General features: G+C 34.1%; 1 protein-coding gene across 2 annotated transcripts in view; it reads left to right on the top strand.

Annotated features, from left to right (window-relative positions):
- LOC123674726 (nephrin) overlaps positions 1 to 15,750 on the top strand; it is a 368,531-nt gene that overhangs the window by 311,232 nt on the left and 41,549 nt on the right. For both annotated transcript variants that reach the window (XM_045609779.1, XM_045609768.1), the window contains exons 9-12: positions 1,017 to 1,147; positions 6,004 to 6,163; positions 9,202 to 9,554; positions 12,461 to 12,704. In XM_045609779.1, the coding sequence (XP_045465735.1) occupies positions 1,017 to 1,147; positions 6,004 to 6,163; positions 9,202 to 9,554; positions 12,461 to 12,704 (888 nt within the window). The remainder of the gene's footprint in view (positions 1 to 1,016; positions 1,148 to 6,003; positions 6,164 to 9,201; positions 9,555 to 12,460; positions 12,705 to 15,750) is intronic.

The raw sequence follows: 15,750 nt of genomic DNA, 5'->3' as shown, positions 1-15,750 counted from the left end.
CAAATTTATTTCATTTCGTTCTTGAAGAAATTATACACTGCACCTAACAACTGATCCAATCATAAAAACATTTAAAATTCAAAGCAGATTTGTTGTTTGAATTGTTTTTTCCTGGTAAAATTCTCAAACCAATTCTTTTTTCACAAAGATCGATTAATGTCGATTTTAATAAGGTCAATTAATGATGCTGAAGTTTGACGTTACTTTTTTATCCATTCGTAGGCCCACAAAATGAGGTGGCAAAAATTCCTCAGGCAAACTCAATATTAGTTGAACTTCCGAAGTTCATCAAATTATCAATTATTGGATTAAAACTCGGTCTCTACTTGATGGAACTACATTTCAATCGAAGTTCAAATTTGAATGAATTTCCATCGCTCATGTTCTACAAAATCACTGAAGAACTTGATATATTAGGACTCACCCTGTATGTCTTCTGGTCATGTAGGAATCATTTTTCTCTATAGGGGACTTTAATCAGCTGTACGAACATGCATAATCGATTTGATTCAGATTTCATGACGATTTCTACAACACAAAATATTCGAGCAAATTCACATCAATTTTCATTTGATTTGGTGGATGGTCCTTTACTATAATGATATTATTATTCCTTTTTATCGTGAAATACAGTAGCTGGTCAACAAAAATATCAATGAAAGTTTCTGTTTTTATGGAAGTGTATAGAAATTTCACACAATGAATTTCGGGAGAATTGTTCACAAAACTTGAGACATTCTGTTCCTGCCACTCGAACAATATTGAATATTTTTTTACTGATTTTCTCCGATTTTTCATGATTAACTTCTCTTCCGACTCAAAGTACATTCCGAACACGAAATATCCATCCCCCAGAGTGTGACACAATCGGATTTGTCAGGTGATGTACTCCTCTCAGAAAACCAACCGTCTCGAATCCAATCATCTACACCCTCCTCAGAAGTAAAAAGTATAATCTCCGAATCCTTGCAGAAAAACAGAACAGAATTAATTTCGAACATTCCTTCCTTCCTCAGATGCGCCAATACCGATGCTGACGCTGGGATCGAACCTAAATCCTGATGATATCGAAGAAGGGGATGACGTCTACTTCGAGTGCAAGGTGAACGCAAACCCTTGGGCTTACAAAGTCCTCTGGAAACACAACGTAAGTGTCTTTATTTTACATTAGCTTTGAACTTACGATACCCGTACTAGACGATGCAGTATCCCTGGCATCAAGTTTTATTTAACACATCTCATTTTACTACAATATGACGCAATACCGTCATTCGTTAAACACTCTGTCCGTAAAGTATGGATCAAATTCATTTTCAGCTGAACAGACCATTTTAAGAAATAAGCCTGAAACACGTCGATTTTTATTTTAATTTACCGTATTTTAAAATAATAATCTAATAGGTACACAGGATGAATTACTTTCGAGTTATGACGTCACCGTAATTTTTTTTAGATGGAACACCCCCATTCTGTCTCAATGGACAAGTTTTAATTTTTTTGTTAAGGATTAATTTTAAAAATTTAAGTAAAATGAAACAAAAATGTGGAAGAATCATTGAAATATCTCTAGAAATGAAAAATTTATGGGACTTTGAAGTTGCGCTTGGAAGAATAATTTCATAGTACGCAGAGTCTAGTGTGTGACGTCACGCCACTTACACGAGGCGACTGGTATTCGCAGAGTGCTTACGAATTCATTGGTGTACAATCACTTGTGCCGTTCGTGCCGTGTTTTGTTCGTTACACGATGGCTGAAATAAAAAAAATCCTACAAATATTGTATTGTGCCTATGTGTGCAAGCACGACAATTGAAAACCCCAATAAATTGTTTTTTCATGTACCAAATGACATGAATCAAAGGAAGAAATTAATGAGGCGTGACTTATTGGACCTAAAACTACTTCATATGTGTGTGAAGATGAGAATTGATTCATACCGGATTTTATACGGGCACTAAACATTACTTTTTTCTCTTTTTACTTTTTACTCCTCACATAAATATGTTTTGCCATTGATAATGGATAGACTTCAACAACCAGTACTCAACTACAAACTGTTTATGAAACGTTTTTTAAATAAATCATCGTTATAAGATGAACCATGATGAAGCAAACTCAAAAGTAGATACTTACTTGAAAAGTTTAACTCCTTTGATTTCAGCACTGACATAAGATGGATTTGAAGAAAAAAACTCCATCACTGCGAATATATCTATTTTAGGCAAATTGTCACTTTGTCCTTCCACGAAGCCTTCTTCCATTATGGTGACAAAAACAAAACTCGAGTTAAAACTACACTGTACATGTGTCATTTATTGATGGATTTTCAAAATTTTTTCACTGATTTATCAGTTTTGCTCTATTTTTTAATTCTATCGTGTCAAATATAGTATTATCAACATCACTAAAATAGTCGATTTTCCGGTTACTCTAGCTGAGCTGATTCCAAAAATGTATCACATTTTGATTCCAATTGGTACAGGGTGAACAAAAACTCCATTTCTACTTCAAATTGAATCTTAGCAATAATTAAAACATTCATGAATACCAGAAAAATTGTAGTACTAAACTGTCATTGAACAACAATAAATTACTAAACAAATAATGACATTTCACAAAAAACTAGACCACTATGTTTTTTTTAAATTGATAAGAAATAATTTCTTTCATATTCTGTCTGCTAGACCACGAGTACCAAACATTTGGAAACAGCTCATTTTTATTAATCTAACAATGTGACAAACTACAGGGTCATTTAAACCAATTGCCTCTAGACAATAAGTATTTTTGATAATATTGCTAATTTAACTTATAAAGAATGTTACACGTTACTTTATGAGCACACACAAAACTTTTGTATTTTTGTCCACCCTGTACCAATTGGAATCAACATGTGATACGTTTTTGGAATCAGCTCAGCTAGAGTAATCAGAAAATTGAGACAAAATGGGGGTGTTCTATTCAAAGAAATTGACGGTGACGTCATTACTCGAAAGTAATTCACCCTGTATATTAGATTATTATTTTAAAATACGGTAAATTAAAATCAAAAATCGACGTGTTTCAGGATTATTTTTTAAAATGGTCTGTTCAGCTAAAATGAATTTGTTCCATACTTTACACAGTGTATGCTTCGAGTTCGAGATAGTTAACGAACTTTCAAAAAGGTTAGAGGTTGATGGACTATGGAAGAATAATTTTCCATATTTCGAATCTATAATTCAATACCTGTTATTTCCGATTTCTCAATGATTTCAGTAATAACCATGCACTTATGGTAGACAAATGAAATAATGACTTGGAAACTTTTTCAATGGATCGTTTGCTTCATAAATAATTAAAGCTTTTTGTGATACCTGTTAGGTGGAATTTCCATATGTAATACGAGTACCAAAGGATTAAGTTGTAAAATTCTTCAATTAATATTCGAAGTGAAAATTATAATTGTAGTTGATTATTTGGGAAATATTCCTTTTGATTACAAGTGAAGGAATACGATTTGATGAATGATCTGATCCTGATTTTATATTTTGGTAATTTTGATTGCCAACAGGAAAATGATTTTACTCTCAATGTCCTGTATCTAGGAGAATGCATTCGAATGACCGTAACTTTAATTTTCTTTTTATTAACTACTCTTTCGGCCAATTCTCTACATAAAAGGTGCGTTACTTTGAACTTTCTAATTCGCAGATGTTGTTTTTCATTTTGATATTCAATTTATTCCTAGAGGCGTGTTTTTCTACCTAATTCCAATTAGTATGTGTTGAAAAGTCTGTCAGTTGTTTAATTTAGATTTGTCGATCTTTTTTCATAGTTATAAGCAGATAGGACATAGACCTTGTTGGCTACCAAATATTTCAATCATTTAGAGTTCACAGATCATCATATATCGGGTGTCCCAAGGTGAGTGGCCTATTAGATTATTATGGAAACTATTGATGGTAAAGATTTCAAATTTTGTGGATAGATATTTGGCCAGTTAAGGTACATTTTTAAAATAATTTCACATTTCCAGTGTTGCCGGATGTACGACAATTTGGCAACAACTTTGTTATTTTGAATGGGACATCCGGTATTTCTATTTTTTTTATGATACTCCATAAAATATTAAATCTATTCACTTCATTTTTTCTATCCCTATCTTTAACGGTTTTTGAGTTATTAATTATTTTTCGAAATTTTAGATCAAATTGACGTATTACGAAAATGACTCTAGTTCGCTCAATATTTGAGATTTAAGTCAGAAATTTTGCAAGTCGTTAGATATTAATCTAATCTGTGTCACTGCTTTTGAATTATGGTTGTCAATAATACAGGACGGACCAAAAAAAATCATCATTTGCCAAGTTACAAAATTGTAAAAAAGTTCATTTTTTCAAATTAGACACCTAGTATATTTTTCAATTTTTGGAATCAGTACAACACATTCTACAATTTTTCTATTCACTTACACAGACTTTTTTACTATTTTGTAACTTGGTAAATGATGATTTTTTTTGGTCCGTCCTGTATTATTGACAACCATAATTCAAAAGCAGTGACACAGATCAGATCAATATCTAACGACTCGCAAAATTTCTGACTTAAATCTCAAATATTGAGCGAACTAGAGTCATTTTCGTAATACGCCAATTTGATCTAAAATTTCGAAAAATAATTAATAACTCAAAAACCGTTGAAGATAGGGATGGAAAAGTGAGAGTGAATAGATTTAATATTTTATGGAGTATCATAAAAAAAATAAAAATACCGGAAGTTCCATTTAAAATAACAAAGTTGTTGCCAAATTGTCGTACATCCGGCAACACTGGAAATGTGAAATTATTTTAAAAATGTACCTTAACTGGCCAAATATCTATCCACAAAATTTGAAATCTTTACCATCAATAGTTTCCATAATAATCTAATAGGCCACTCACCTTGGGACACCCGATATAGGCACTTGGTTGGTTTGCCTTGTGAAACTGAAACTTTTTATGATTTTTATAGTTCCATAATAAATTTATATATCATGTAATAAATTTCTGATTATTCATCGTTTCGACCTCTACTTGACTGAACTTTCATCTTGATATGAATGAAAAAACAAAAAGGTGTTGTACTCTTCAAAGATAGATATTTCTAAAATGGGTAAAAAATGCGATTTTATTTCTCATAGAAATTTTTATGGTTTACATTTAAAAGATATAGATTTGTATCAAAGCTTCAAAACTTATTGCATGAAGAATAAATGATAATACTAATGAATTTTACTGAAAAAGGTGCCTGTCATTTTACAATTTTCCCTCTCTCTCTTATAGCTTGAAAACAATTGATTTATGAGGTTACGGTTCTCACCAAATTAATTATCTCAAAAATCGAATCCGAAAATATGCCAATTTTTTTTTTTTTAGTTCAAAGTTATTTTGAGATCCCATCTTCAGGCTATGAATTCAAGACACCCGATACATTAATTGAACGGAAACGAAACAACAGTATTACAATGAAGTAGTCAATTAATATTCCAGTTCCTTATAGGGATGCTATATCGAATACCTGCTCTCCGATTTCGAAACATCGTTTCTAATAAATCAGGGAAAAGCTTCGAGCGCACCGTTTATATTTTGAACATAGTTTGGTGTTTTCATCCATTCAACTCTGATATATCTGCTCTCAACCCTCTATCGAGTGTTTAATTACATGGGAGTAGTCTGCTCCATTAGGTCACTTTACTATGGTTTTAACTATAAATATATTTGTATAAATGTCGAGCTTAATTGATTTTTAAGAATAGGAAGATTTGCCCTTCGACCCAGATCATTGAACAATCAAATACCTCTTATGATTGTTTATGCTATTTCGGTATTTGCAGAATGAAAATACAATCACACAATTTCAAAATTTGTTATCTTGATGATCTCTAATGCATATTTGAACTTTGTTTTTCAAATAGTGTGACACCTCAACTTATATATTATTCTTGATGATGATCGACAATCATTAATTGATTTATATTTCCAGGGAAAAGTCATGCAGCATGACCAAAAAGGGGGAATAATTATCAGCTCCAGTGATTTGGCGCTCCAAGGAATCACGAAGGGTCAAACGGGAAATTACTCTTGTATAGCTTCCAATGTTGAGGGCGATGGAGAAAGTAATGTTGTATCTCTCAAAATCATGTGTGAGTATTGAAATTATTTACAACTTTATTATTATCTCGATTGCCTTAAATCACCATTCCTCAATGATAGAAGGTGTCTCAAAAAAAAAAGGTTTTATGTAATGCGGAAAGAAAAATATAAGGTGACAAGTACAAGAGTCATATTATTTTCCCGGATATAAGTGGAAATGCTGAAACATAAACTTTCCATAAACACAAGTTCACAATTGGATAATGCTCAAAACTGTAGGATTATCTTCTGTTAATTACACTCGAATCAGCATCTAGTTCGAGTCTAAAACCGATGTGCTCTACTAATCCTCTCAAGTCTAAACTTCGGAGATATCTGAGGTAGTTGGAATATTTTGAGCAGGTGTAAGAACTTTGAACAATTCCCCACTATTGGTTAATTTAACGATTATCATAGAATGGGTAATAAGTGAACTGTAAAATCCACTTGACGTACATATATTCGTTCTATATACAGGGAAAAACTTGGAGGTGGTAGTCCTAATGAAAATAAGAAAATAGTTGTGAAGAACATATGTCCCAAAATGATTCCTCTTCGAATTACAGCCATCCAACGTCTTCATTTCAATCATACATTTTATACTAAAACCTTAGAACACTTTGATTGATTTCAATGTAAATTTGGCCATTTAGGGGCAACTTTTCACGACAAATCTTATGCTGATTATATTTTCTTATGCTGATTTTTTTTTCTTATTTTTAAGAGTAGGTACTATCCCCTACTGCAGTTTTGTCTCACAAGTATATATAAAATTATCATTTTTATTTTAATATATGAAATTATATCTAATTATATCAAACTAAATTATAACTTTTTATAAAAGGTGAAACAAAGTTCTGCAAAATAATGCTCTTGAAGTGAGCTGTTATTATTTCATCCATTTATTGGTGGATGAATATCGTTTCGTTGAATCTATTTAATAAAATATGAACTCTCCCTCGCTTTTTGAATCTATACTATTAAATATTCGGGTGTTTCAAATTGATTGGCCTATATCCTAGTGACATGCACACGTGACACCGAACCCATCATGTTTTATTTCATATATTTCCTTATCTCTCCGCATCTGAAACAAAAACGAATCATTAATTCAGATCGAGGGTGGATGATAATAATATAGTAATGAAACCAAGCCCCTAAGAAGTACAACTTTTAATCAAGTTAATAAACTGTACCAACAATATCATTAAGTACCTACCTAATCCTATTGAAAGTGCCTCACATTAGAAGTGTATTTTGACGGACATGCATAATGAAGGTAAATTGAACTTTGTATTCAGGATTCATATTGGAATGCACAAAAAGAAAAGAATTCACTCGCTCAATGAAACTCTTTATAGATCTGAGGATCAAACAATTATTTTACAAAACGACCAAATGGAACGTCACTCAATTTTTCGGATATACTTATGGACGAAACAGTTAATGTCTTGAATACATTATGAGGCAATGAAATAATCCTAATCATTCAAAGGTCGTTTACCTAAGTATTCATTATGCATATCTACTTCTGAATATTAAGGTCGGCAGAATGTTACCGAAAAATGGAATTTCAAAAATATTTTTCACATATCAGAATTCACTCATACCATAGTACCTATGAAATTGAAATTAATCGAAATCCTGAGTAAAAACAACTTCTTCTAGGTTCATCCCTCGGTTCATCCTGAAGCTGAAACAACGATTTTATTTCACCTGGTATATTTTGGTTAGAGTCAAACCCAACAATGGTCTATAGACGAATATCTTTTTCGGTTTCTGAAGGACCTTCAAAGGACTCCACAGAAAAAAATTCGATTGTTTTCAAATCCGGTGACGTCGAAGGCCAGAATGCATATAATCTAATTATGTCCAATCCAATTATATCCAATTATATTAAACCTTATTATTATTATTTATTTATAAAACCCCAAATATTCAACTTTGATCCTCTGTATCTGAGAAACGAATAACTTGCGGCCATATGTTCATAGAAACTGATGCGAGTAACCTGCTTCTACAAGACTCTCAAAATCTCAATGGGAAATGAAACTTTGCAGAAATAGACTATTTGTTATGCTTATCAACAGTCTCAGTGGGCACAATCCTCCATTTTCAACCCCACACCCTCTATGACCCTCCAAATCAAAAATTACACTTTTCGGTGTTGATTCCAAATATAAAGTTCGGCGAGACGTACTCGTCCCAAGCCAATTTTTGAGAGGATTTCATTGTTGCATCTTGAGTTAACTGAGGCGGGGCAGATTACCTTCGGTATTTTTACGTGAACTGACTATTTCAGCGTGTTATGGGTGACTTTGCTGGACTAGCAAAGAGTTAATACAAATGCACAGAGCATAATATAGTAACAACCTATTGAGTAAATGTTTAAATATTTGGATATCACAGATAAATATAAAAAAAAATTCATTTTCGTACTTCCAGGTTACTCAAAATTTTGTACGATTGTGATTCACGTAAGCGGGTCACTGGATTTAGTGATTAATTCTTCGAGCAAATTAAAAATGACTCATAAATATGATAGTATTCTTCACGGGTTATCCATATATATGTTATCGAAAAAATGATCGAACACAGGCATGGAAAGTTATTAAGGAAAAGCCGTCTCTTCAAAAATATTTTTTTTTAATGCGATCTCTTTTCAAATTAAACGGTTCAGAGACATTTTTTTCATTTGGTTTTTTTATTTTCTTGTGAATGGAAAATTTGTTGAAAGCTTCTGAAACAATGGGAAAATAACATACCAAATACTATCTTTTTGCAAAGTTTCAGCGAATTTAACCGAGAGCCATTTGACATTAGAATATTGCGTTCCTTTTTCTAGAAATATTCAAGAAACACCTTTTATATTATAAGTTGATCGATGTGAAAAACGCCACAGTAATAATTCCTTCCGGGAAGTAATACAACATCGCCAACGAAACGCGAAGTCAAATTCCAGCCCTCGCAAAAACGAAGGTTGAAGCAACCGCCCGATAACGCAATAAAAAAAACTTCGATTACATCTCCCGAATATATCTCTCCACAGATAAGCCGACCTGCGTGGCCGACCAGAAGCGGATTTACGGCGTGGCGAAACTGGAAAACGCCGAAGTGCTCTGCGAGGTCGAGGCCTACCCGCCGCCCGATAACTTCAAGTGGTCCTTCAACAACACGGCAGAGCTGATCGAGGTGCCCCAGAGTCGATACCAGCCGGGGGCGAGCCGTTTCACATCGCGTCTCAGTTACACGCCCAAAACTGACATGGACTACGGGACGGTCATGTGCTGGGCGAGCAACCTGGCCGGCCAGCAGCGTGAGCCGTGTGTTTTTCACATTATTACGGCCAGCAAGCCCGATCCGCCGTTCAATTGTTCCATCGTCAATCAGACGTCGGACTCGGTGAGTATGGGGGCTTGGTCTTTGGGGTAATTCTCCGGAACTTTTCCGCCGTTTATGTCGAAGGACGTAGGGCCGAACGTTGCGTTTATCGCAGAGTTGCGGAACGTGTTCGGTGACGTGGAAATTGCAGGTGAAGGAATTTTCACCGAACACGCTCAATATTGGAAATTGTAGCCGTTACTCAGAAAATAAAAAGTGCAAAAATTGTTTTCTTCGTGTCCTTACTTCAAATAGGAATAGTAGGTTTGCAGCTTGAGATCTGGGCAAATCAAACAATAGTTATTTATACAACAAGAGCAAAAAGTGAATGTTTATTGCACTCGACGTGTTGTCCAACTCGGCCTAACGGCCTCGTCGGACAATTTCACGTCGAGTGCAATAAACAATTTTTGCACGAGTTGCATACAACATTTTTTCTATGTTCATGCAAAAAGCAAAAAATGATTTATTGAGGTGCGGCACTAGGTGTAGGAAAATGAAAAGCGCAACTTGAATACTTTATTATTAATATCGATTTGCTTTGAAACAGGAACTAATACGTTACGAACAATTTAACTCAAACTTTATATTTACCCTCAATTTTGAAAGTGAATGAACAATTGGTGCACTTTTCAATATGAATATTCCGTAGTGAAGTAGTTTTTAAATCCACTTCTTGATTTGTTACTGTTGTAAACGTACTAGTACTTGGTAACTGTACATCGTTATTTCCTTCAGGCTGAAATATTTGTTTGTCATGATGAGAGCACGTTGAAGTAGAATGACAGATTAGTGCAATAAAAACTTTATTGTACTAGTGCAATGAAGAACTTCAATTTCCACTAAATATATTTCAATAAAGTTTTGCTTTTTGCATGAATGTAGAAAAAAGCTTTTTGAATTGTCAAAGTTTCGATATTAAGTTTGAATCTTTTTCAAGACTGAAACATTTATTTATGTAGAGATATTAGCTACGGCATAAACATTGCAAACAACACAATAGTATAGGTATATCCCAACAATAGAAGCCAGCCACTCATTGGTGGTTTCATTTGGCAGACTCTATAGGCTACAGGGATGATGAGGGCCGAAACACGTGTCTATGATTAGCGTTTCATCTTGAGGTATATGTCCTTGAATATGTTTCACTTTTAAACAATTTCCCTCATTATTTCTTTCATATAATTATTGTCCTGAACTCGGATTTCAAGCTGGTAGCTATAGTTGCCTACTTGGTGACGTTGCTTGTTGCGCTATAGCCCATAGGATCTGTCTACTGAAACTCCAAGTCGCCTCAAGCCACAAACAAAATATTATTTCCGTATAAAGGGTGCCAATTAATTCCCATGCAAAATCAGAAAATATGCAAAAACAGATAAACGTTGGTTCTTAAGAGGACATTCTATACGGTTGGTTTCAATCAATTTTGATAAGTCTATTACACTGAATTCGCTCCCTAATCGGGAGGGTTGCTTCAATCAGGACCGATTCTCTAAGGGGATTTTTCGAATCCTCAGGTGTACCAAGATCACTGCAGGCCCCTCGTTTTTGGAGAATCATCTCCCGTAGATTTGAATTCTTTGTTTTTCATTGAAAAAAACATTATGAAAATACACATTGAAAATGACAACTTCTTGGCAGTTATAAATAACTTAAATTGAATCAAACCTGTGAATTTTATGGCAATAACCCTTCAAATCCAGATGGAAAAGGGGGTGATACCTTGATCTGCAGGTAATTCGATTAACTTCTCAAAAATACCGTAGAAGAAAAGAAGTAAAACAGTTGTTACTATAGCAAAAATTGCAATGAAACATGACAATAAATAAAAACTATTTACAATAAATGATTTTCAAAATAATGTCCATTATTCTGTAGAATTCGGCCCCTTCGTTTTGGTGAATTTCAACTTGAATTTCTTGGCATGCTGTGCATATTCCCACTTTTAATTCTTCTAGATTTCGGGCAGTGTTTTATATGCAACCTACTTTGAATTTCACCACAGCAGGCAATTCAAAATTGTAAAGTCTAGGGAAGGTGGAAGCAATTCAATAGGTCTTGTCTTCCAATTCTCTTGGAAATGATCTGTGAGCCATTGTCTGACTCAATTCAAAATTATTATTGATTATCAATTGCTAGCGGAACAATTATCGCTAACATTGAAAAGAATAGTGGAAATTCCTTTCTCCAATTCTGTGGTTATTCCGTTCATTCTTCCACATCTTGTAGAACAAAATCGTGCGAGAATATATCAGAAACGCACAGTTTTCATGGTTATATTTTATTATTCTATGTTGGTACTCCGAACTTTCCGCCACGGCTTTATCTGTCAATTCATCAATTTGCCTTAAAGAAATCAGTTCTGCCAACCAACATTTTTCAATGCAAAAATCACTAAATTATATTTATGGAAATATTTCATTAATTTCAATGAAAATGCAATGAATTAGAGAAAATAATGTATAATACTCGTACAGAAGGCTCATTCTACCACTCGTTCATTCCAAAACTCGCCACTTCGTGGCTCGTTTTTGAATTTTGAACTCGTGGAAGAATAACAATGCCTTCCGCACTTGTATTATAAATAACTATTATTTAATTATTTTATCTATGTATGACAGTGCATATGACAGAAATTACAGCATTTATGTCAGATCATAGATAAAAAAAAACACCGTCAAAAACATTCTAGCTAAAAGATCTAAATTTATCATGAAACATCCCTTATTCATTGAAATTGCTCTCGTGCGTAGTACATACATATGATTAGTTGTTTCTCCACATGCCACACCAATCGATATCCCTCGCTGATTGCAGTATTTTTGGTGCCGTAAATCAATAATTCAATACATAAACCTCAACCCATCAGCCAATCATCTGGTTCGTTGAACTGGAGCTCATCCTCATATTCCCTTATCACGTTATAGGTGGAGGTTGAATGTAGCGAAGGTTACAATGGCGGTCTACCGCAATATTTCATATTGGAGGTTCACGAGCAGCAAGGAGAGAAACTTTTGGCCAACGTATCCTCAAACACTCCCTTGTTCGGCGTCACTGGATTGGAAGCAGGAAAGGAGTTGAGGATTGCGGTCTATGGAGTGAACACCAGGGGGACGAGTGACCCAGCCACGCTGGAGGGATACACGCTCAAGGTCGCTGAAAAACAAACAGGTGAGTTCACTCATTAACAATTCAAAACCCCAACTCTATTAACACTAATAACAAGTGCGGTGCAATATTGTCATTCGGAAAACAAGTTGAGAAGTTATGCAATTATGGAGGGGGGGAAGTCACAATTGTCGATTACTAAGCGCACCTTCATTTAGTTATTGTTAATTGTAATGTGCGGCTAACCTCAAAGCTGTTCTTGACTAATGGTGCCTACAAATTCAATACAACAATTTTAGTTAGACAATCATGAGCTACCAAATTGTCATGAACTTTCCCATACTTTCATTTTGCCAGAGTGATCGCTGGCCTCTTCTAGCGGAGAAAGTCATTTTCTGAAAAAAAAAAGGTAAGTTTTGATTATGGTTCAAGAAAAAGTTTAGAACATGCTGGACTAGGATTGAGACCGTGTACTATGGTTCTGTAGTTTTACTGTTTATCTTCAGTAAACATATGATACTGCGTTTAATGACAAGTATCTAAAACTATGGAATTACAAGGTGGCGCATAACAAACACAAGAATTTGATATGTATGTATAAATGGGTTGAACGAGGAGGCAGAGGGTTGAAATTGATCTCAAAACAAAGTATATGAAAGGAAATTTAATAACAGGCAATCAAATACGAAATGTAGCTTAATAGAAACGAAAGATGATGTTGGACAGATGACGTCCATCTTTGGTTATGCATTCTTGAAGACGCTCTTGAAAGTTCTGCACTATCCTTTCCAACATGTTCTGTGACACCAGAAGGATTTAATCGTATATACGATTGAGCCATATTTATTGATAAGGGGTTGTCCATTAATCACGTGATCTTTTTTTAGCATTTTTTAAACCCCCCTCCCCCATTGGTGATACGTAGTGAGGTTTAAGACCACCCCCCCTCCCCCTTCTCAAAATCACGTGTATTTTTAGTACCTACAACGAATCTTAAAATTTTCTGAATATTATCTTAATTTAAATACAGGTATAAACTATAATCTTTCTTCTGAAATTAAGGACCATAATAAAAATGTCTACACCAGGTTGCAAGTTTTTTTTGATTGCCATAACAATAATAATAAACGAAAAGTGTAATCATAGGAAAAACATGTATTGTACTAGTACATGAATATATTTAATGTAGTCAAGGTCACTACACGCCGCGCCGTGCCGCTTAATATTTGTTTAAAAATCGCGCGTTTGACGAAAAAATAAATACACGTGATATCTTACTACACCCCCCCTCCCCCTTGTGATATTTTCGTGATTTTTATCGAACCCCTCCCCCCCCTTTCAAGCCTCACGTGATTAATAGACAACCCCTAACCGAAAATCAACAGTTTCCGAGATATTTGAGTTCTTGTGTTTTTTGAAAAATATCTCACCCTACTTCGTTGTTCATCAAATTTTTCTAAGTTAACCAAGTTTCATTTAAATTTCGATATACTTTCATCTGAAAAGGATATAATATAAATCTGCCTGTAACTTCCTAGTTCCACAATTTATGTATGACAAAATCATTTAAAAAACTCGCTTCTTTATTTCTCAAGAAATTCTTCTTTAGAATGCAGGCACTTGTTTTGTTTCAACTGATTTTCATTTGAAAGCGGAAAAAAGCAAAAAAAAAGGAAAGAAATTAATAAAAATTTGTTATTGCAATTGAACTCAAAATTTCTGTAGAAAACTGAAGATACCTCCACCACTGCTAATACAAGCACGTGGCCACTTTCTCATTTCTTCAGTTGTTATTTTCCGCCTGAAATTCACTCTCAATCTTATCGCTTCGTCTATTCTAACGGTGTAACGTCCGGACTTCTCGCTGGCCACTTAATTCAAGACGAAAATCAAATTTGGTCAACGTAGAAAAAATTCACAAAAAAAGAAGTGATGTGAGAAATCACAAGAACTCAAATATCTCGTAAACTGTTGATTATTGGTCATCACTAAATATGGCTCAGATGACAGAATGACAAAAGAGTCATACTAACACGTTCTCCAAGGTTCACGTATAGTTTGGGAACACCGTAATCTGTGAATGTTTCATTCATTTCCACCTACATTACCAATTTCCAGTTTGAATTTTTCAACGATAAAATAGCTTTGAATCATGTTCAATGCCTCCTTTTATACCTTCAATCCTCAACAATTCTTTTCCGTCATTTCGAAAATTCTCCGTTTTATGTTTCTCTAAGATTTGTTCGGAACGAACCGACTTTCTATTTGTACCAAGCATTTCCAAATGAAAAAAAAATCCAATGTTGGCATGCTACATTGGGAAATAAATCCTTTCAGCTCTCTCTCTCTTCCAGGTCTAAACTATTTGAAATTACTGACGTGTTTGCCTTGCCGTTTGTTGTCCTTCACAGGATGTCGGGCTCTCCTCCAATTTTCAGGAAGCCTGGCTCCGATTGTACTTGAAGGAACATCTTTTATGTCAATTCGTCTGTCAAGGAAGGCAATTCAGTTGTATAACAATATCGAATTCACTTTGCAACGAATGTCACAGTGTCAATTGAAGAAGGAAATGCGGCAGAATAGCGCAGATGAAAATCGATATCAACACTAGCATAACAAACTTGAACATCCGACAATTCCAGATATCAATTTTTCTCTTTCTACCATATGATGAATTTTGTTTTTGAAAATTGGAATTCATTCAGTGGTGTGAGAAGTGTAATACCTAGGATAGCGTCAGAAAATTTTCTGAGTTATTCTGCCACTATTTCAAGAAAAAGATTTCATGAACATAGGTGCCCAAATGATTTCTATCCAAAACACAAAGTATTCAAATTTCAATAACAAAACGTTACAAAATCTCAAGAATCAAAAAAAAGTTAGAAAAATGTATCCTCATTAACTATACTAACATCCTTTATTCTTCATTCAAATTTTGATACTTTTATCTGATAACTTTACGAATGTTTTTTTTTTTTTTTTAAATAGTTGAATAGTGATGGTTTATTTTTTCTTTTTATTTTTTAGGAAATTCCACCCAAACATAGAATAATAAATAATTATTTTCCAATGAAAAGAAAACCAATGAATCGGATGCTATGAAGTAATT

The sequence above is a fragment of the Harmonia axyridis genome, chromosome 1 (assembly GCF_914767665.1).
Source record: "Harmonia axyridis chromosome 1, icHarAxyr1.1, whole genome shotgun sequence".
Classification (NCBI taxonomy): Eukaryota; Metazoa; Arthropoda; class Insecta; order Coleoptera; family Coccinellidae; genus Harmonia; species Harmonia axyridis.
The sequence above is the reverse complement of the archived record's forward strand: the minus strand, read 5'-3'. Positions and strand labels throughout refer to the sequence as shown.